This window comes from Saccopteryx leptura, chromosome 2, assembly GCF_036850995.1.
Source record: "Saccopteryx leptura isolate mSacLep1 chromosome 2, mSacLep1_pri_phased_curated, whole genome shotgun sequence".
In the NCBI taxonomy this organism is placed as follows: Eukaryota; Metazoa; Chordata; class Mammalia; order Chiroptera; family Emballonuridae; genus Saccopteryx; species Saccopteryx leptura.
In genome coordinates this window covers 147,507,506-147,531,349 of record NC_089504.1, presented here as the reverse complement: position 1 = coordinate 147,531,349, position 23,844 = coordinate 147,507,506, and the positions used below count along the sequence as shown (strand labels likewise).

At 37.4% G+C, this 23,844-nt stretch overlaps 1 protein-coding gene across 4 annotated transcripts in view; it reads left to right on the top strand.

Moving 5' to 3' along the window:
• Positions 1-23,844, top strand: part of SCAF11 (SR-related CTD associated factor 11) — a 102,938-nt gene that overhangs the window by 52,306 nt on the left and 26,788 nt on the right. For 3 of the 4 annotated variants that reach the window (XM_066369023.1, XM_066369022.1, XM_066369021.1), the window contains exons 4-6: positions 12,843-12,920; positions 17,161-17,261; positions 19,151-19,206. In XM_066369023.1, coding sequence (XP_066225120.1) covers positions 12,843-12,920; positions 17,161-17,261; positions 19,151-19,206 — 235 coding nt within the window. Of the gene's footprint in view, positions 1-7,288; positions 7,458-12,842; positions 12,921-17,160; positions 17,262-19,150; positions 19,207-23,844 lie in introns of all 4 variants that reach the window. The other variant, XM_066369024.1, reaches the window with a different exon arrangement.

The following is a 23,844-nucleotide window of genomic DNA, read 5'->3' as shown; positions in this document are numbered from 1 at the left end:
CTCATTTGTAGCCTCCCAGGCAAGGCACATATGAGAAATCAATCAGTGAGCAACCAAAGTGCCATAATTACGAATGGATGCTTCTCATCTCTCTCCCTGTCTGTCTGTCTGTCTGTTTTCCTGCCTGTCTCTCACTCACTAAAAACAAATAAGAGAATTAAATTTAATGGGTTGACATTGATCAATAAGAGTACATAGGTTTTAAGTACACATATCAAAAATTTATCTATAGTTGAAAATTTTATTAACGTTCATTTGTAATAGGAAAGTAGAAATCAAAGTGAATCAAAGTGAGATTTATAGCAATTGGAAATATACATAGTAAGAAAACAGTACAAAATGTATTTAGGGCCCTGGCCAGTTGGTTCAGTGATAGAGCATTGGCCCAGCGTGTAGGTGTCCCTGGTTTAATTCCAGGTCAGGGCACACTGGAGAAGCTACTATCTGCTTCTCCACCCCTCTCCCTTTTCTCTCTCTCTTTCTCTGTCTCTTTTTCTCTCTCTCTTTTTTTCTTTCTCTCTTCTCCTGCAGCCATGGCCCTATTGGCTTGAGCAAGTTCGCCTCAGGCACTGAGGATGACTCCATGACCTTCACCTCAGGTTCTAAAAAATGTCTCTGGTTGCAGTGGAGCAGCAGCCCCAGATGGGCAAAGCATTGCCCCCTAGTGGGCATGCCGGGTGGATCCCAGTCAGGGCACATGCAGGAGTCTGTCTCTCTGCCTCCCCTTTCACTAAAATTTCTTTAAAATGTATTTAGGATTATCTTCCTAGTCTTGTGTGTCTTTCAGAAATTTAGCTGAGATATCTGAAATTTGTACTTAAGGTTCACCAAAATAATGATTCAGAATGGATAGCAGGAACTAAAAGAAGGGCTCATATATTTATTCTTCACCATACCATTTTAGGCATTAAAGAAATTCTACTCTGTAAGGAACAAGTAAAGATATATAATAATCTAGTATATTTGTTTTGGACACAGTCCTGAAATTTTTTGTGCTCTTAAAATATCTATTCCTATAGTCAAGGTTAGTCTCAATCTCTTGGTTAAGTAGCTGAACTTAGTCTTTAGGTTTTTCATAGAATCCATTTTACCTAGGGTAAAAGGATTAAGGATAATGGAACCTGTGGTGGCCTAAATGGTCCATAGGCTAATTGCCTGCCCTTGAGCACACTAAAAAAATTCAAGTTAAGCGTGTCCACTATAACTATGTTTAGTTTCAAGGAACTCACTATAAGTAAGCCTTGTTAGTGTATAAAATTGTGGAAATAGAATATTGAACTAAACAAAGACAGTAATTAACATGTAAAGAAAGTAGAAATTTTTGTTAAAGCATGACTATTAGAACAGAGAATCTGAAATTAAACAAAAGAAAGCCTTTAACAATGAAATATGTATACAGTGGTACCTTGAGATACGATTTTAATTCGTTCTGTAACCGAGCTCGTAAGTCAGTCAACTCGTATATCAAACAAATTTCTCCCATTTAAAATAACTGAAAATCCATTCCAGCCCCGTGAAACATCCCCAAACCATCCTAAATTATGAAAAAAGACGTTTTTAATTAAGAAACACACATGTATACTTTACTAATACATAACAAAATATATGAAATAAAAGAAAAAAGTGTTTAGTATTTATTGTATTCTTACATTGGAGGCAGACGAGTGCGGCTAACAGAGGTGAATGGTGGAAGAGGAGGGAGGGAGGGAGGGTATGCAGGTACTGCAGACATGTAAACTAAAACTGCACTTTCTTAACACTAAATGTAAACTAAAACTGCATTTTCTTTACTTTAAACAAAACTAAAACTGCACTTTTACTTAAAATGAAACCACAAAAACTTAATTGTAAAAAAATGCACTTTCTTAACTTTAAACTTAACCTAAGCTTAACATTGCGTATTTTTCAATTAATCACCACCTGTTTTTGCCTTTTTGGCTGCACTTTCGGCACTTTCACTTGCAGGACTTTTGAATAAAAATCTATCCAGCCTGACCTGTGGTGGCGCAGTGGATAAAGTGTCAACCTGGAAACACTGAGTTCGCCAGTTCGAAACCCTGGGCTTGCCTGGTCAAGGCACATATGGGAGTTGATGCTTCCTGCTCCTCCTTTCTGTCTGTCTGTCTGTCTCTCTCTCTCTCTCTAAAATGAATGAAAAAAAAAATCTATCCAAAAAGGTTTGCTTTTGCTTGCCTTTTAAAATGTTATGGAAATGTGACAAGTATCATTAAAAAGTGCTGAAGCACAACCAGTTGAAACTTTTTCTGGGTGTTTCTTTTCAATGCAACTTGAAAGATACTCCCACATTGCCAATATGTCTTTAATTTCACTTGTAGAACTCACTTCCTCCGACTCTACCTCCTCCTCAGTACTAATCTCTTGCAGAAGCTCCGTATGTTGCATCATCTGTAGCTCCTTCAACTACTCAGTTGAGAGTTCCTCCTCATGTTCCTCGACGAGCTCATTTACGTCACCATCATCTACCTCCAGACCCATCGACTTTCCGCAGGACACAATCTCCAATGCTTCTACCTCGGTCTGGGTCTCTGGTTCGAATTCTTCAAAGTCCCTGTCTGCAACAACATCAGGCCATAACTATTTCCATGCCGTGTTCAAGGTTCTTCTTGTAACCCCTTGCCATGCCAAGTCAGTAATGCGTAAACATGTCACGATGTCGTAGTGATTTTTTCAAAATTCTCGAAGGGTTAGAATTGTATTCTCAGTCACCTCAAAGCAGCGGCGGAACAAGTACTTTGTGTAAAGCTTTTTAAAGTTGGAAATGACCTGCTGATCCATAGGTTGCAAGATTGAAGTCATGTTGGGTGGGAGGTAGAGGACTTTCACGAATTTGAACTCATCGAGAATGTCATCTTCAAGACCAGGTGGGTGGTTTGGAGCATTATCAAGGATTAGTAATGCTTTCATCGGGTGTTTATTTTCTTGAAGATATTTCTTCACTGCACGACCAAAGATAATTTACTCATTCAATAAAAAACTGTCGTGTAACCCATGCCCTAGCATTGGTGCGCCACACAACCTGCAGTTTTTCCTTAAAAATCTTGTCTTTTTTTTTTTTTTTTAAGAGACAGAGAGTCAGAGAGAGGGATAGATAGGGACAGACAGACAGGAACGGAGAGAGATGAGAAACATCAGTCATCAGTTTTTCGTTGCGACGTCTTAGTTGTTCATTGATTGCTTTCTCATATGTGCCTTGACTGGGCCTTCAGACCAAGTAACCCCTTGCTCAAGCCATCGACCTTGGGTCCCAGCTGGTGAGCTTTGCTCAAACCATATGAGCCTGCACTCAAGCTGGCGACCTCGGGGTCTGGAACCTGGGTCCTCTGCATCCCAGTCCAATGCTCTATCCACTGCGCCACCACCTGGTCAGGCAAGAATCTTGTATCTTAAAGGCTTGAGGATTTTTGGAATGATACACTAATTGTGGCTTTACTTTATAGTCACCGATAGCATTTGCATACAATGCAAAAGTCAGATGGTCCTTCATGGGTTTATGGCCTGGCAGCTTCTTCTCCTCTGTGGTGATAAAAGTCCTCCAGGGCATTTTTTTCCAAAACAGTCCTGTTTCGTCTCAATTGAACACTTGTTGGGGAATGAAGCCTTCCTTTGCGATAAGTGCAGCAAAATGTGCGATGTACTCCTCAGCCGCCTTAACGTCAGCACTTGCAGCTTCACCATGCCTCACCACCGAGTGGATGCCAGATCTCTTCTTGAAATTTTCAAACCAGCTGTGACTTGCCTTAAACATATCTTCTGCTGCCTCTTTTGAGGTTGATGGTCCTTTCTTCAAGTCGCAGTAAATAATACGTGCCTTTTTGCATATTACAGTCTCCGTCACTGTATCTCCTGCCAGCTCTTTCTCTTTCACCCACACCAGCAGAAGCTTCTCCATTTCTTCATGGATATTTATCCTTAATTGGGACAGAATTGTAGTTTCTTTCGCTGGATTTGTGCTTTTGATGGCATCCTTTTGTTTAAGGATGGTACAAATTGTAGATGTATTGCGGCCGTACAGCCTTGCCAGTTCAATCGCTCGTACACCACGCTCATGTTTTTCTATTACTTCTTGCTTTACTTCTCCCGACGACATTTTCTTCTTCTCACCACTGTCCTTTACACTTTCTTCGGCCCCATGATAGCACACAAAAAAAGTTAGTGAAAAATGCAAAAATGATGCAAGAATGAGTACAGTGTATGAGATTCAACTTGATTCTGCAAGAAACACATGAGAAAGAACAAGATGCTGGTGCTGTACTGCCGATACTGGACCCATGCGCCAACGCACCAACTAGCGGCAGCTTCCCGAATCATGACTCTTATCTCGAAATTTTGCTTGGATCTCGAACAAAAATACAGACCGAGTCACAGCTCTTGTCTAAAAAATTCGTATGTTGGTCTGCTCGTATCTCAAGGTACCAGTGAAGAGCCAATGCACTAAAGTTTATCAGCCACTCAGAAGTTATTTATTTTACCCACACTGTGAGCAAAAACACAATCTAAACATAGAGAGTTTTTATCATGCACACAGTTTAACTTTGTCTGAATTTGCACATTTTGGATTATAGTCATGCACCGTATACTGACATTTTGGTCAAATAGGCCACATGTATGACAGTGGTCTTATAAGATTATAACGGAGCTGAAAAATTCCTATCACATTGTAGTCATAACCATCATAGTCTCATGGAACAACACATTACTCACATGTTTGTGGAGATGCTGGTGTAAACAAAGCCACCACACTTCCAGTTGTATAAAAGTATAGTACATACATTTATGTACATAATACTTGATAACAATAAGATAAAACAACTATGCTACTGGTATGTGATTTACTATACTATTTATTGTTATTTTAGAATGTATTCTTTCTACCTATTATAAAAAGTTTGCTATAAAACAGTATGCTGTGTTAGACTGGCAGCAGCCTCATACATCTCGTAAATACCAGGTCTCTTGAGTGCATTATTTTCTTGTGCTTGATTTAGTCTCGGATGTTTTGGACAGTAATGTGCTATACAGGCTTGTAGCCTAGGAGTAATAATAGACTGTACCATGTAGTGTAGGTGTGTAGTAGGCTATACCATCTAGGTGTCTATAGTGTACTCTATGATATTCATACAAAGATGCAGTTTCCTAATCATGCAATCATGTAATGACACGCCCCCATTGTTAAGCAGCACATGACTGTAGATAATTAGAAAGATGAAGACTAGAGAAGTGTGACACATGGCTAGAACTTGGAAACATTTCATGCTTGAAATGTTCAAGAGCATTGATGTAAAGGGATATGTAATAATGTATAGGATTTTGAGGGTCTTTCTATCCACCAGTGTTCTTTTATCTTTTGAGTAACATAAAATATTTTTCTTGCCTTATAAGTAATTTTTGAAATGTCATTAGCTTTCTTATTATAAGCACATTATCCTCCCTCAATTTAGTTATCTCAGTCTTCCATTTCGTATCAAATGCTGACAGCTTCACTTAGAAAAAGTAAGGTTAATGAAATATGAGACTAGAAATGAAGAGAATCTTACTATGGTGACGTACAGTTCTTGAAGAAGTCAAACAACACTTTCAATACAGACAGGAGAGGATTATATTTTTGAATTAATATAAGCAAAAATATCAAAATATGACTGACTTATATCTTGACTACTGATATATTTTATATATGGATGTGCCTTTATACAGTGAATAGAAATTTACACATCATTCTGGTGACTAGACTATCTTTCAGTTACATAATTCAGCAGTTTTATTGTCTAGATTTTTTTCAATCAGTTTTTACTAAAATTAAAATATTTATTTCTTCCTAAATTCAACCAAACCTTTATGTAGTTCTGTGAAACCTCTGTGAAAAATAATATAAACATACCTAGGGAATACTACTGATAGTCCTTGCTTTTATAATTTATTTATTTATTTATTGTATTTTTCTGAAGCTGGAAACCGGGAGAGACAGTCAGACAGACTCCCGCATGCGCCCAACCGGGTTCCACCCGGCACGCCCACCAGGAGCGAAGCTCTGCCCACCAGGGAGCGATGCTCTGCCCCTCCAGGGCGTCACTCTGTTGCGACCAGAGCCACTCTAGCGCCTGGGGCAGAGGCCAAGGAGCCATCCCCAGCTCCCGGGTCATCTTTGCTCCAATGGAGCCTCGGCTGCGGGAGGGGAAGAGAGAGACAGAGAGGAAGGAGAGGGGGAGGGGTGGAGAAGCAGATGGGCGCTTCTCTGTGTGCCCTGGCCGGGAATCGAACCCGGGACTTCTGCATGCCAGGCCGACGCCTACCCCTGAGCCAACTGGCCAGGGCTATGCTTTTATAATTTATAAAGCATTGTCAAATAACATTATTTCATTTTATTATTACAGCCTATGCAATAGGTGATTCAGATCTGTTTTATCTTCACCCTTAAAGTGATTTAAGAGAGGTTGCTAGTTCTGACTTCTCCAAAAGTTGAATTTGTGACTTAATTTTTCCAAATTTGCCATTGTTTTCAACTTTGTATATTAATCCTCTGGTAAAAACCTTTGGTAGAACAAAGAACTTTTTACATTGTGAACACTCGTTACCTAAAGCATGTATGTATGTCTTTTTACCACTTTGATAAATTAATATATATTTTTGTATAGCCTAATTTTAAATATCAGAATTTGTAAAATGTTTTATATAGGTAATTTACAGAATTTTCTGTTTTTATATTGTAAAAAAGAAAGTCTTAACTATTAAAAGTCAAAAGAAATTAAGATTAAAAGTAATTCTACCCAACTGTTGTATCTTTAAGAATCTGGAAGGATTCCACTTGAGTAGTTAGATAAAATGCTTTCGTGGTGTTAATATTGTCACTGATAGCCATTTATCCTTTAGGAATACATTCCTGAAAGCTGTTACAAAGAAACACAGTTTCACTAATATGGATTGACAAGGACTGTCTTGAGAGAACTGGTTAAGTGTGATAGGGAACATGTAGGCTGACTACAGGTGAGCACTGTATTTTGGAGGTCCAGGCTAGGTATCTTGAAACCATCAACTTGAAAGGGTAGGTCCTGGTGAATAGCTTTAAAATAAGCATCAACCTCTAATAGTGTGCATTTCTAAAGCATCTTTATTTGATTCTGAGCTGCAGTTTTAAATAATGTGCTGTTTTTTGTTAGTAGAAGAGATAGATGTTCAAGAGATTCCCGTGAACAGACAAACCTTGCTTTGTAAGCTAGGTACTGAGATTTAGTCTTTAAGCACTTAACTTTAACACTTGCTTCTCTCTCTCTAGGAGGGACTATCTGTAGGCAGCCTTTCTGATTGAGGATAGAGCAGCAGCAGGAAGCAAGAAATACTAGAAATCAAGAATCCTGAATTCCCAAATAAGGAAGGTTTCCTGTTCTTACATTTAAATATGGGTTTGTCTGAGCTGGGAATTTACAACGCTTCAGAATACTAGGGTATGTTTTACTGAAATCATTAGGAAGATTTTTTTTTATCAAAGTTGCCTCCTTACCTGATATATAATCTAAGTTCAGAGCATTCACAGTAAAACACAAGCTCTGTTTTTAAAAACACGTTACATTGTAAAAGCAGTGATCAAATTTCTATTACATTTTGTAGCTGTGTCACAAAGTTGAATGGTGATATTGGGCTTACTTTGATTATGAAACTAACTAAATTAGATACTTTAAAAATTATTGAAATGAAAGCCATGTTGACTTAAATAGGTGAATAAGGGTATTTTTTGTTGTATATAATGAATCATAATGGTGAATAATCAAGGAATATTTGTTTTTATTGTATATAAGTAAAATAGAAAACTTGGGATAATTTTCTCCCAAACTTAAATTATTTTAAGCAGAAGAGGTAGGTATATTAGTTAACATTTTTCACATTAGCTTTAAATGTGAATTTTTAAAAACATACACCTTAAAAACTAAATTATTTTAGTGACACAAACTTTGAAAACCAAGATTTAAATGGCTTTGAGATTTTTCAAATGGGTATCTGCTGGATCTATGGGTGAAGGACCTTTGGAAATGCTTAAAATTAGGGCAGTGCGAACAGGTCTTTAAAGTCAATTTGTAAAATTTTTCTATTAAAGCTATTTGATCGTTACATTATGTATAATTTTATGCTTTAGTATCTAGTAATAGAGGTGTCTTTGAACTTGAACTTTGACGTGTTGAAGTTGCTGTATACTTTTCTTACAGTGCACATTAACAAAAAATTAAAGATCTACTTAATTTTTTAAAATCTATGAAATATGATATAAAGACTTAATTCAGAATAACTGAGTTGCTTGCCCTAGTTGTGTAGCTCAGTTGGTTAGAGCGTCATCTTGACATGGCAAGGTTGCGGGTCCGATCATCCGTCAAGGCACATATAAAAATCAGCCAGTCGCCCTGGCCGGTTGGCTCAGCGGTAGAGCATCGGCCTAGCGTGCGGAGGACCTGGGTTCGATTCCCGGCCAGGGCACACAGGAGAAGCGCCCATTTGCTTCTCCACCCCTCCGCCGCGCTTTCCTCTCTGTCTCTCTCTTCCCCTTCTGCAGCCAAGGCTCCATTGGAGCAAAGATGGCCCGGGCGCTGGAGATGGCTCTGTGGCCTCTGCCTCAGGCGCTAGAGTGGCTCTGGTCGCAATATGGCGACGCCCAGGATGGGCAGAGCATCGCCCCCTGGTGGGCAGAGCGTAGCCCCATGGTGGGCGTGCCGGGTGGATCCTGGTCGGGCGCATGCGGGAGTCTGTCTGTCTCTCCCTGTTTCCAGCTTCAGAAAGAAAAAAAAAAAAAAAAAAAAAAAAAATCAGCCAGTGAATGCATAAATAAGTGGGACAACAAATTAATTTTTTGTCTCTCTTCCTCCCTCCCTTTTTTCCTCCCTCTCTCTAAAAGTCAATAAATAAAATTAAAAATAAAAGAATAACTGAATTTTTCCTCTGTTTCAATTTTTAAATGCTTTGCTAAACTGTTCTAAGGTCAGAAACGGATGTCATCATTTCTCAGCCATAGCAAAGATATTTTGTCTACTCTGAGGAGCTTGTTTCCCGAGCTCTGCTTTTGTTAACTTAGAGAGAGGATAACTTGGTTTAAAGTTTACTGTGATGGCTGAGCCTGAGCCAAAGAAAATCTTTTAACTTATTTTCTAGCGTTACCAGATTATTTTTAGGAAATATAAGTATATGCAGATTGTGATAATAGGTAGCAGTAGTTTTCCAACTACTGTTTTTTTCTGGGTTTTTTATTTTATTTTTATTTTTATAGTAGCAGTGGAACCCTTTAAATGAAACCTTAGACAAGTCCATGACAATTATGTTTAAGGAAAAAAGAATAAAAACAAAATCTTACTCAGAGCTCCATTATTTAAAACAAATCAAAATGGAATGGTTCAGATTAAAACTGTCAGTTTGAACATTGTGAAAGAAAAAGTGCCATTTAGTTGATATCCACAGAGGACATTTAATAAAGAGAACAGGATTGTTTAATTTCAGAGTTTTTGAAAGATTCAATGCATCTGATACAGAATAAATTTTTGAACACAGAAAATAGGTTTCTTTGGATCTTAGTGTTACATATTGAAATAGATATAATAAAATGATAAACCTTAATTTTCATATGTCATGAACTTTGCATATTCTAACAAAAAGTCATTAAGAACTCATGTCTCTCACACATGTGTGTATATATATATTCACATTGTCTTGTAGGTTATCTTTTTGTTAATAGGCCAGGTTTTTTTAGTGTGTTAGTCCAGTGAAACTATTTGGTGGACTTTATACAATACTTAGAGTATTCCACATACTGTCTTCTAAGATTACTAATTCCTTTTTCCCCATAAACACCTTAGAAATAAATTCTATATTCTATTTTTACTAATAAGGTAACTGAGACACAGAGAGGTTATGAAACTTGCTCAAATTTACAAAACCCAAGGACCAGATAGGAAAGTAGACTGTAAATCCAGAGCCTCTATATATCTTACTAGTTTAAAAAAACAAAACAGAACATTGAAGCTATATGTCCTAATAGTTAACACACTCTCTCTCTGTCTATCTCTCTCACTCACTCACTCACTGCCTCACTCTCTCACTTACTCCCTCACTCTCTCTGAAAGAACCTGACTTATGGTGGTACAGTGCATAAAAACATCAACCTGGAATGCAAGGTCGCTGGTTCGAAACCCTGGGCTTACCTGATCAAGGCATATATGAGAAACAACTACTATGAGTTGATGCTTCCCGACACCCCACACACACACTTTCTCTCTCTAAAATCAATAACTAAAATCCTTTTAAAAAATTGAAAAAAATAAATTTTATTTATATTTTTAGGAACATTTATCAAAATTTACTTTAAAAATAGAAATAAATTTTGAAACGGTTAAATTAAGTACTTGAAAGTTTTTGCTTATAAATACTCTTTTGCATTATAAATGTATTAATATAACCTCTAGATTAAGAATTATATATAGTACATTACATACAGTGTAAACAATCACATATTTATGATGTTTAGTTCTTTGAACTAGAATTGCTGTTTGCAGCACATTATTAAAAAGATGTGGACAGCATTCTTAAGGTCAAGTTTTCTGTAGGGAAAGTAATATCATCTTAAATGCATAGTACTTAGAAGTAAACTGAGCTGGATTCTACCAGTCTGAACCAACTTAATATAATAAAGTCACATTCCCTAATTCAGAAGTGGTAAAACTTTTTATAAAGATCTACGTACTTAAACAGGTTAGTAAAAGTAACTCAGTTTATTTTTTGCTCCTCCCAAAGTGAATCTTGAGCTTTGTAAAGATTTATTATATGTATAATCAAGGGCCGCATATATAGTCTGACCTAGCTGTGTTTGTACAAGCATATCTTGATGTGTGCCAGAGTCCAGAATGGTAGAATCACAGTGTTTTTCCAGTAGGGAATATGAGATAATTTATCAGCGTTTCATTTTTATCTGTGGTCTTTAGACTATTAATATTTTTTTACTTTTTGAATTACTTTTAAGTTATTAAACCATAGGTATTAATAATATAATCTTAGTATTTTCTTCATAGGCTACTAAATCTACCCTTCTACTTTACTAGACAATTCCATCTTAATATATTTAGAAAATATAAGTCCATTTCTATAAAAACATTTAATAGTATTATCCAAGAAAACCTTAATTATAGTTGATGCACATTAATTTTTAAGGTACAGAATGTATATTTACATCAAAATAAAGATTTAGAATTATAGTGATTAAAGGATAATTTATCTTGATCTATAAAATGCCTGCAGCCTGGCTTGCGATAACACAGTGGATAGAGTATTGACCTGGAATGCTGAAGCCAACGGTTCAAAACCTTGGGCTTGCCTGGCCAAGGCACATACAACAAACAAACAATAAACAACTCAAGTGAAGCAACTATGAGTTGATACTTCTCATTTCCCCCACTCCGTCTGTAAAATCAATTTTAAAAAAAAGAACACTTGCAATTCCATTTGAAAAAGACCAGCAACCTGATAAAATAGTTAGGTAGGCAAAGGCACGAATAGACAGTTTTTTAAAAAAGCAATGAATAGCCTGACCAGGTGGTGGCGCAGTGGGTAGAGAATTGGACTGGGATGTGGAGGACCCAGGTTCGAGACCCCGAGGTCGCCAGCTTGAGCCCCAGGTCGCTGGCTTGAGCAAGGAGTCACTGGCTCTGCTGTAGCCCCCCCCCCCCCATCAAGGCACATATGAGAAATCAATCGAACAACTAAGGAGCCGCAACAAAGAATTGATGTTTCTCATCTCTCTCCCTTCCTGTCTGTCTCTCCCTATCTGTCCCTCTCTCTACCACAAAAAAAAGCTATGAATAGCTCTTAAAAATACTAAAATGTGCTCAACCTAACTCATAAAAGGAAATGGATTATTAAAACTATAATAGTATATCATACTGTTAAGAACTAGTAATATGAACTAATCTAAGTTACCTAATTAAGAAAAAACAAAATTCAGCATATGAATTAATATTTTTTATATTAGAAAGCTACATATATATGTATATGCATTGGTTATCTCCAAAAGGATATGTAAGAAACTACTTCTAAACCCTGGCAGATAGTTCAGCTGGTTAGAGCATCATCCTGAAGCACAGAGGTTGCCAATTTGATCCCCAGTCAAGGCACACACAAGAACAGATCTGTGTTCCTCTTTCTCTCTCTCTCTTTCTCTCTCTCTCTCTCCCTCCCTCCCTTCCTCCCTCCTTCCCTCCCTTTCTTGCTAAAAATCAATAAATAAAAAGAAAAACTACATCTGTAGAGGACATCTAGGTGGCTGCGGGGAGACATGGAGAAATCCTTCATTTTCGTCATATCTTTAAAATTTTTATGTTGCTGGTTTAACTGCCTATTCAAAAGAATTAATTTTGGGAGACAGTATTATCATAGAATATTAAAATCTGTAAGGGACCTGTACAAGCCATTCCTTTTACAGCTGATTTTGAATCGTCAAGAGCTGTGGGTCACAGCTGTAAATTTCAGCTCAGCTCTCCTTTCATTATAGCAGTAGTTCTCAGCTGGACAAGTAGGCCATAATAATAGGTGTTATCTTGATAACAGAGATCTTATCTCTCTTCATTGTCTTCTACTTACCTAGCATACAGTAGATGCTCAATAAATATTTGAATTAATTAAATTTAAGGTATATATTTATTACTCAGTGGCGTTATACAGGCAGAAAGTATTTAATCTTCACCTCTGAAAAAAGAAAAATACTTTTTCCTGTTTCAGTAGAAAACATCATAAATGTTTGCTATAGATTAATTTTATTCTAGAGAAACAATTCTAAAGTTATAATTTGTTAATCATTTTTGCAGACATTGGCTTCATGTCCTATTGACCGAAAACCTTTTCAGGCAGTGTTTAAAGTCAGTGCATTGGAAGATTGTGTTAAGGTAAGACTTAGATTTTATTTTGCAACATGACAGTATAAATATAAACATAATTCAGTTTCACTTTAAAGATTTGCAGTTTGAGTAAATCTGTGACTTGTTCAACGTTAGGTTTAATATGTGTTATCTTTACTACTCAGCATGACAAACCCAGAGTTTTCCACACGGATTTGGTAATTCTGACTCTTTTTTTCTTTGCACCCTAAAGAGGACATATTCATGGAAGTCACACTGTGTTTTTCCCCAAAATGTATTAGATCTCTAAGTCTTAGTTATGGAATGTTTCCGTTTTTAGAATATTTTTAGTGTGAGGACTTCAGTATTTCAAAAATCATTTATTGATTAATTGGGTAGTGCTTTGAATATTTTTTTAATTGAAAGAGATATTTGAAATGGACTATTAGATTCAAAGGCCAATCTCCACAAAAGCTTAAGACCAAAATACCTGATAAGTATGTTTTCTTTTTTTTTTTTTTTTGTGACAGAGACAGAGAGAGAGACAGACAGGGACAGACAGAAAAGGAGAGAGATGATAAGCATCAGTTCTTCGTGGCAGCACCCCAGTTGCTCACTGACTACTCTCCCATATGTGCCCCGTCCGGGGGGAGGGAGGACTACAGCAGACCGAGTGACCCCTTGCTCAAGCCTGGGCTCAAGCTGGTGAGCCTCGCTCAAACTAGATGAGCTTGCGCTCAAGCTGGTGACCTCGGGGTTTCGAACCTGGGCTCTCCGCATCCAGGTCTGATGCTCTATCCACTGCGCCACCACCTGGTGAAAAATATGTTTCATTAAAAAAACAATGCTGAGAGGATTTAGCCAGTACAGTTAAATATAAAATGGTGTCTTTGTTCTTAAATTCTGGTGCTTGAAGGAAAATGAGTTTAATTGTGGAAGGATAAAGGAGGTTTTGTAGAGATCTTGAGAGGGACTTCTCAGTTTCAAGGTTGTCATAGACAAGTGACGTTAATCTTTTATAGTCTAGTTTTATAATGCTTAATCCTAATCATGTCCATTAGATGTATGCATTCTACATACCTCACTGATGTTAAATCTTATGAATGATTATGATGTGTATTCACATTTTTGGTTCACCAATAAAACAAACAAAAAAGGAACGAACATATTCCTGAATTTAATGAGCAAAAAGAAAGTAAGTAGTTAAGTAAAATGTATGAGATTATATATATATATAACATATTTTAATTGAATATTGCATTTGTTCCAACAATGTCCCTTATAGCAAAAGAAAGTCTTTGATCATGTGTTGCATTCAGTTGTCATGTCTCATCTCTTTAATCTGAAACATTTTGTCAGCCCTTTTCTCCCCCATGACCATGCCTTGTTTTCAAGAGCAAATTAATTAATTTATTATATATTTTTTAACTTTCTTGGGCTGACATTGGTTAATAAAATTATACAGGCTTCATATGTGCAATTATTCTGATACATCATCTACATACTGTATTGTACATTTACCTCCCAAAGTCAAGTTCCTTTCATTGCCGCCATTTATCCCTCCTTTACCTTCTCCTGCCTCCCTCCACCTCCCTTTCTCTTGTAATAATCATATTGTTGTCTCTATCTGTGAGTTTTTTAGGGCTTGGGGGTTTTTTTTTGCTTAAAACCTCCATCTGTTTTACCCAGGCCCCCAGTCTCCCCATGACAGCTATCAGTCTTATTCTCTATCTATGGACCTGTTTCTATTTTATTTTGTTCATTAGGTTCTACATATAAATGAAATCCTATGGTATTTGTCTTTAAGAAAGAGATTTTTTGAGGTATCTAACAAATTATAAATGATATATTGCTAAAAATAAGAGTACTCAGTATATAGATACATGATGCCACTAATGGGAAAAAACAAATTGTTCCCAGGTAAGTCAGTGACAGCTTGATTGCTGTCTGTGAGTAGGAAGGGATATGGAAGCAACCTAAAACTAAGCATTAGATGTTCTCACTGAAGGTATTTATAATTTGGTTTTTTTTAGTTTTAGACAGATGAGTCTTGATATACAAATAAGACTGCAATTCAAATAAAAAGACATGAAAAATGATTTTGCTTGTAATTGTGTAAGTTTGGACATCTATGCGAAGTAGTATATAATTTGGAGAAAAGATATAAATGTGTGGTATAATCAAAATCAAAGCATGACTTCTTTGAAAGTCATGGTTTCTATATTTCTAGACTATATGTTAATGCATGGGCTAGTTTCCAAAGATATTTTCCTGTAAAATTTTGTTCTGTGCCTCATACGAAATTGTATTCTGGTGCTTGGAATAAAAATTTGTTTTATTTAATAGGGCTTGTACATAAAAGTTTGGTGCACTGTTACTGTGATTTTACCAAACTTAGAAAGGTATTTCTTGTATGTGATATTATCCACACACTCTCAGTATCTTCCTTTGACCTTTGCTTCTTTTGAATCTTCACTTTATTATCCTTTTCCATTTACAACTGAACTTGAATGAGACATCGACACTTGCTTATTACTCCCCAGTAAAATCTTCTGACTGACTAATCTCGTCATTCCTATATGTAATGCTGTTGAGAACCTTTATTTCCTTTGGCTTTAATGGGTATACGTATGTATGAATATTTGCTTGTTTTACTTATCTGACCTTTTAAAATCTTTTGTCCATGCCCCTACCCTCCTTACCTTTCCTTAAACCTCGAGACTCCTCATAGGATCTTCCTTTCAATTCTCTAGATATACTTTCCTTCTAAGCCTTCTTAACTACTTTAGTAGCTGTTAGTACTGCTTGTATTTGTATAGTTTCTTAAATTCTGTCACTAATCTAGATCTTTTCCTTAGAACAGACTTGTATTTTCAACCACTTGTTGGATATCTCCATCTATAATACCAAAGGAATCTAAATATTAACAAATCCAGAAATCATCTGGGAGTTTTCCTTTTTCTTTTCTCTCTGCCTTGTCTTTGCCTGTTCCTTCTGCTCAGTGTCTTAAATTTGTTTCTTCTTCAAGTCTCTGCTGTTAACTCTTTAACAGCAGGCTCTCATGCTGTCATCTAGACTGGTTCTGCCACTAGAGATATATAAGCCATTTCTATTTTAAAATTTTTAGTAGCCTTATTATTTTTTTAAGATTTTATTTATTGATTTTACAGAGAAAGGAGAGGTGGAGGAGAGGTAGAAGCATCAACTCATAGTTGCTTCACTTTAGTTGTTCAGGCTGGCTTGTTGTATGTGGCTTGACTGGGCAAAGCCCAGGGCTTTCAAACGAGTGACCTCAGCATTCCAGGTCGATGCTGTATCCACTGCACCACCATAGGTCAGTTCAGCAGCCATATTTTATTTAATGAGTAAAAAACAAAAACAAATTTTTATACTCTTATTTATCCAACATATCTAATACATTATTTCAACATGCAATATTTTAAAAGAATTATTATTGAGAAATTTACCCTTTATGTGTTGTCCTAAGTCTTTGAAATCCTGTGTGTATTTTAATACAATACATCTCAGTTCATACTAGCCAAGTGCTCAGTAGCCACATATGGCTAGTAACTGTACTGCTCAAAAAATTAGGGGATATTTCATTGCTTCATATTCATTTTGAAATATCTTCTAATTTTTGTGAGCCATATATTTTCTCAGTGTAGATCTAGACTGTATTGTAAGGGCTTTCTTCTGGCTTCCTGGCTTTTATAGTCTCTGCTTAACTTCTTTATTCCTCACATCACTGTCAAAGTTAATCCTAAAAAACAGATTTGATCATTTTATTCACTTGCTTTCAAAACCTCACTTAATCTGATCCCTGTAAAATTATTTTATTATTTAAGGTCCTTTATGATCTGGTCCTAATACTTTACATCAACTTCGTAGTCTACTAATCTTCCCCATCTGCATTGGCTTCTGTGTTTTTTCCTTCATTTGGAGTAATTTTATTTCCTTAGATTTTATTTCCATAGATTATCTACTTATTAAATTCTTTTCTAGAATTAATATTCAATGTATGATATTGCTGATCTGTGCTTGTATCTCTATAATGAGCACTTAATCCGTTGAAGTACCCATCTCCCACTATTTTGTTTCCCCAGAGCTTACTTAACACATGTATTAAATGTATGCTTTAGCATGCTTGAATGAATAAGTGTATGTATTTGGCCTACAGTTTTATTCAGCTTTGTTTCTTTAATGTTTTATGTTTTCAAAGGAAACTAATAGGTTATCATTTGTGATGCTGGATTATCACTCTAAATTAGTGATTTTGCTTTTCTCATAGGTTCAAGTAAAAAGACAGTTGAGAGAAACAAAAGACAAGATAAACAAAAGCTCTTTTAAGAAACAGCTCTCCTGTCATGAAAATTCTAAAAGCTGTATGAGGTTAGTAATGAACTTTAGAAGTGGAATTCAAATGTGTAGAACCAGAAGGTACCTAGTTAAAAAATTAGTACTTCTAAAAATATTATTAAACGTATTTAATTACTCCTTTTAAAGCATATACTTGATAATTTAAGGAAGGACCAGCTGGAATTTGAGAATATAATTTATTGAGCTCTATCTTTGATGAATTGGTTTTTTTAGTTTTTTTTTATAATCTGGTTTTAGGTTGATATTTTTGTAAAATGTTACAGCACTAAAATTTTCTGAATGCTTACTCATTTTTTAATATATCACAACCGATAATAGATAAGCACTGGTGCACAGATGACATTTTGAGTAGTCTGCTCTGCTTTTTATGGACAAAAGTAGAAAGTAACTAATGTAGAGTTTACCATTCTTCATAAGACAGTTATAATTCAAAGTAATGTTATCTCATTTTGCTTCTTTGTATTATAGTGGGCACTTGCTACCAACTGTAACAAATACTTATGTTTTTAAAAAATTTAACATGTTTGGATTTGTTTCATTTAATTGCTATTGTTAAAACAATTGCCTGGAAATACAGGGCTCAGTCATTGAGTTTACTAGATATCTAACATATCTTTTTTTATCTAAATTGAATTAGTAATGTACTGGTATTAATACTTAAAATAACTTATTCTAGAAAATTTTAAATTTAAGCCCATTTTGACCTGAAATGTATTTAGGACTGTCCAAAAGTTGTATTCCTAAGTCAATATACTGTCAAGTTCATAATTAAGTCTATAATTCATTAGTACATTTCATCAGAATACTAATTTCTTAAGAGAGTAAATTTATTTAGTTATCAAAATAGTTGACAGTAGTCCCTGAGATTTATTGAATCGTGCCACTAATTTATAACACTCTAGCTCTCTAGATCTTAAGTTTTGGGAAGTTGTGGACTTCTTTGAGAATCTGAAGAAAGCTGTAGATACCTTTTTCCAGAAAAACATCATAAAACATACAGACAAAACTTTGTGTATGATTTTTAGGGCTTCATGAAACACCACTGCAAGGTCCCACTCATAAATCAGTGTTAACTGCATTAGAGCAGATTTTATTTACATTTTCTTTTAACTGAGTCAGTTTTATTCGTTGCATATGTTTATATAGTAGATAGTAGCCCACTTTTCCCAGGCATAATGAAGAAATACCTTTGCCAACTTCATTCTTAATATATCTCCTATCACTGGCTGTGACAATGTCATGGATATATATTTTTGTGCTTTCTCAGAATTACTTCTTTCTCTCAGCTCTTGCTGAAAGTGCAGTGGTCATCACTATATGACTTATGACAAGGACTTACAGTGGGTCTAACCCAGCTGAGGTTGTCCACATGCTTAACTGCTTTTTCTCAGGGATTTATCGTAGAAGGATGCTATATAGAAATAACATAAAATAATAATTTGCCTTTGCTCTCAAAGTCAGACCCTTAATGATTTCTCCAAAGGTAGAAAATCTCTCAGCTATTAGATATATACAGTACATTCTTTTTAGAGTCTTTTGGAAATTGTTTAGCATTCCTCCCATTCAGCCTTATGTTTACTGCATGTGCTTAGTCTCTGCAGCAGTTCAGCAGTGTTCATTCAGTGTTCGGTCTCCCTTCTAAAGCAGTAAAACCCCGATAGAAATCCTTTCTTGCTGATAATTTCTGTCAGTTCTAGAGAAAGGGATTGCAATGGTGTTTTGTTTCCTGGTAGTAAAACCTCCATTGTCAGTCACTGGAATGAGGAGGGGGCAACTAGTTATGCTTTGCTAGAATTTAAAATTCAGTGCCTAATAGATTTTATTTTGGTGGGTGGAGAACTTTAAAAAATTAGCAAAATTAGTTTTCTTGTAATTATTTAGCCTTTTTTTGTTGTTTACAGAAAAAAACCCATAGAAGATCTATTAAGTGCAAAGCTTCATGACTTGAAGATGCATAGTAAGTGGCTTTTTACTTTAGATTTCTACCTTTTTTTGTTTTTTACTTTAGTGCTGTACCAGAGTTTTTATTAATAACTGGTTTGGAAAATAGTCATGCGCAGAACTCTGCTGAACTCTGTGTTTGTTAAATCCTTTGTAAACTGCTCTCGTGGAGTCATATGCTATGCCTTGCCCGTTTTGTTTTTATGCTCAGTTTGGAGGAAGGGATGAGGAAAGTGAGAGAGTTTATCTGCATGTGTGTAAAGGAAAGTAAGAAAAGGGTATTTTTCAATTATTTGGTAGTTAGCAACCTACATTATGGTCTTACTCCACTATTCGTGAAGAATTCAGGGGAGGTGGGATGAAATACCTTGTGGACCAGTAACTTTAAGCAGTAACAAGGGAGGTTGTGACAGTGAGAAGTTAATTCACGGTTCCCAGAGGAAGTGGTGGTTTGGCCTCATAGCTACACTTCTAATTTGAAACTTTGTTTGGAAATAAAGTACCTCTTACATATTTATCTACATGAACAGTTAAAGATTCCTGTCTCTTGGTCTTATCTAGTACATAGGTCTATACCAGGGGTCCCCAAACTACAGCCCCCTGAGGCCATTTATCTGGCCCCTGCCGCACTTCCAAAAGGGGCACCTCTTTCATTGGTGGTCAGTGAAAGGAACACTGTATGTGGCAGCGTCGCTCACGTACAGTACTACTTCTGGTGACGCGGGATGCACGCGTCATGGCTCCAGAAGCGCGTCATATCACTTGTTACAACTAGCAGTGACAAATATGGAACCGGACATTGACCATCTCGTTAGCCAAAAGCAGGCCCATAGTTCCCATTGAAATACTGGTCAGTTTGTTGATTTAAATTTACTTGTTCTTTATTTTAAATATTGCATTTGTTCTCGTTTTGTTTTTTTACTTTAAAATAAGATATGTGCGGCCCTGGCCGGTTGGCTCAGCGGTAGAGCGTCGGCCTAGCGTGCGGAGGACCCGGGTTCGATTCCCGGCCAGGGCACACAGGAGAAGCGCCCATTTGCTTCTCCACCCCTCCGCCGCGCTTTCCTCTCTGTCTCTCTCTTCCCCTCCCGCAGCCGAGGCGCCATTGGAGCAAGGATGGCCCGGGCGCTGGGGATGGCTCTGTGGCCTCTGCCCCAGGCGCTAGAGTGGCTCTGGTCGCAATATGGCGACGCCCAGGATGGGCAGAGCATCGCCCCCTGGTGGGCAGAGCGTCGCCCCCTGGTGGGCGTGCCGGGTGGATCCCGGTCGGGCGCATGCGGGAGTCTGTCTGACTGTCTCTCCCTGTTTCCAGCTTCAGAAAAATGAAAAAAAAAAAAAAAAAAAAAAAAAAAATAAGATATGTGCAGTGTGCATAGGGATTTGTTCATAGTTTTTTTTATAGTTCAGCCCTCCAATGGTCTGAGGGACAGTGAACTGGCCCCCTGTGTAAAAAGTTTGGGGACCCCTGGTCTATAATGGGAAAGGTTTGCGGCAGGCCCTGAGAAAAAGGATACTGTAGTGCCTGTGACTCCCCCTTGGAGCTCAGACTGTTTATTCTGTTTTTGTATTTTTCTGAAGCTGGAAACGGGGAGAGACAGTCAGACAGACTCCCACATGCGCCCGATCGGGATCCACCCGGCCCGCCCACCAGGGGCGACACTCTGCCCACCAGGGGGCGATGCTATGCCCCTCTGGGGCGTCGCTCTGCCGTGACCAGAGCCACTCTAGCGCCTGGGGCAGAGGCCAAGGAGCCATCCCCAGCACCCGGGCCATCTTTGCTCCAATGGAGCCTTGGCTGTGGGAGGGGAAGAGAGAGACAGAGAGGAAGGGGGGGGTGGAGAAGCAAATGGGCGCTTCTCCTATGTGCCCTGCCCGGGAATTGAACCCGGGTCCCCCGCACGCCAGGCCGACGCTCTACCGCTGAGCCAACCGGCCAGGGCTGTTTATTCTGTTTTAAAACTTACTATGAACTGTTTGTAAGCAAGGAGGTGAGCATTTAATTTCCAGGCAAGTTACAATGAATTTCTCTTTATAGATATAAAAAATTAATGAATTCATTGTTCTTAAAAGTAGATGATAATCAACTTTATTATTTACATTATGAATACTAAGTAGATAGTTAATGCTATTTCTGATTTGAATTAACATGTTCTCTCATATTTATAGACCCAGATTTACAGATTAATAAATATTCTACCTTTGATAATTTACTATTTAAGTGAAATTTCATTGAAAGGACTTAATGAATAAATGAGCATTTTTCTTTGTTAAAGAACCTTAGCTATCAAACTTCTGTTTTTCTATGTCATTGCTGTAGATTAGCATGTATTTTTTAATGGATAGATTTTGCTTGGTAACTCTAGTATCTGATAAAAAATATGTTGATCTTAGTTTTAATAGTACTATAGGCCCTGGCCTGTTGGCTTAGTGGCATAGCATTGGCCAGGCGTGTGGATGTCCCAAGTTCAATTCCCAGTCAGGGCCAAGAGAAAGAGTGACCATCTGCTTCTCCACCCCTCCCCATCCTCCTCCCCATTCTCGCTCTCTGTCTCTCTCTTCTCCTTCAGCAGCCATGGCTCAATTGGTTCCAGCACATCGAACCAAATAACTCAGTATTTTTAACAAATAACAGAGTTAAAAATAACTCAGTTGTGAGCATGGCCCCAGATGGGCAGGTCATCAGCCCCAGATGGGGTTGCTGGTTGGATCCTGGTCAGGGTGCAAGTGAGAGTCTATCTCTCTATCTCCTTTCTTCTCACTTGGAAAATAAGAAAAAAAAGGAGGACTACTATAATTTTCTTTGAGTATTTACCTCTTGCCTGGCCCTTTTTTATTTTTTTTAATTTTAATTTATTGTGTTTACATGGATTCAAGTGTCCCACCAAATATAACTCCCTCACCCCCCACCCCTGTGTTCCCCTTTATACCCCCTTTGCCCCCCATAAGACTCTCCCCCCTTCCCTTCAAGATTTTCTGTTCTGCTATCTATATCTCTGTGTTATTTATATATAATTTCACAAATCCCTTTATTTTCTCTGATCCCATCCCCTCATCCCCCCTCCCTCTGACCGCTGTCCCTCTGCTTCCTGTGACCCCACCTCTGCCTCTATTCCATTCTTCAGTTCACATTGTTCATTAGATTCCTCATATAAGTGAGATCATATGATATTTCTCTTTCTCTGCTTGGCTTATTTCACTTAGCATAATAGTCTCCAGGTTCGTCTATGTTGTCACAAAAGGTAAGATTTCCTTCTTTTTTCATGGCCATGTAGTATTCCATTGTGTATATGTACCACACTTTTTTAATCCATTCATCCACTGACGGACACTTTGGCGGTTTCTAAATCTTGGCTATTGTAAACAATGCTGCAATAAACGTGGAGGTGCATATCTTCTTTTGTATCAATGATTTGGTATTCTTAGAATATATTTTATTCCTAAAAGTGGGATAGCTGGGTCAAAAGGCAGTTCCATTTTCAATTTTTTGAGGAATCTCCATACTGTTTTCCATAGTGGCTGCACCAGTCTGCATTCCCACCAGCAGTGCAGGAAGGTTCCCTTTTCTCCACACCCTCGCCAGCACAGGTGTGAGGTTGTATTTCATTGAGGTTTTAATTTACATTTCTCTAATGATTAGTGATATTGACATTTTTTTCAGATGCCTATTGGCCATCTGTATATCCTCTTGGCCTTATTTTTAGAGAGAGAAACATAGGCAGATTTAACCTAAAGTGCTTTAGTGTAGTAAAGACCATTTATAAGAATCTATGATTTATACAGATTTGAGAATTTGTTTTACTATTTAGAATATGAAATACTAAACAAGTTTTTAGTGGATATCCTAAGCTAATTTAACACTGAATAGCTCATTTTAAATTAGAGTTCTTTTTTTTTTGTATTTTTCTGAAGTTGGAAACTGGGAGGCAGTCAGACAGACTCCCGCATGCGCCCGACCGGGATCCACCCGGCATGCCCACCAGGGGGCGATGCTTTGCCTATCTGGGGCATTGCTCTGTTGCAACCAGAGCCATTCTAGTGCCTGAGGCAGAGGCCACAGAGCCATCCTCAGCGCCCTGGCAAACTTTGCTCCAATGGAGCCTTGTCTGCGGGAGGGGAAGAGAGACAGAGAGGAAGGAGAGGGGGAGGGGTGGAGAAGCAGCTGGGCGCTTCTCCTGTGTGCCCTGGCCGGGAATCGAACCTGGGACTCCTGCACGCCAGGCCAACGCTCTACCACTGAGCCAACCGGCCAGGGCCATAGAGTTCTTAAAATTATTTATGCTGTAACCTAATGTTGTACTAATGTTGAGTCTACTTAAGTAAAGATGCCTGAGGCGATTTGGTTTAGAATAGGCAGAAATACTCATTTTACTTTTATGAGTGGGTGACCAAGGTAATTATGTGTAACTATCTTAACTGAATGAGTACTAGGTACTTACTATCTATTTATTTACCGTAGTTTTTTTCTATGATATTACTTGGGGAGTTTAATAGATCTAACATGGCCAGTTGTTTTTTTTCCCTACATTGGAATACATTATATACCTAATGAAATATTAGCATATATTCAGGTATTGTGTTTAATTAAAATTACTCAGATTTAAATGAACATAAAAAAACTAATTGGTTTATTTTGGATGATGCTAAGAAGTTAACT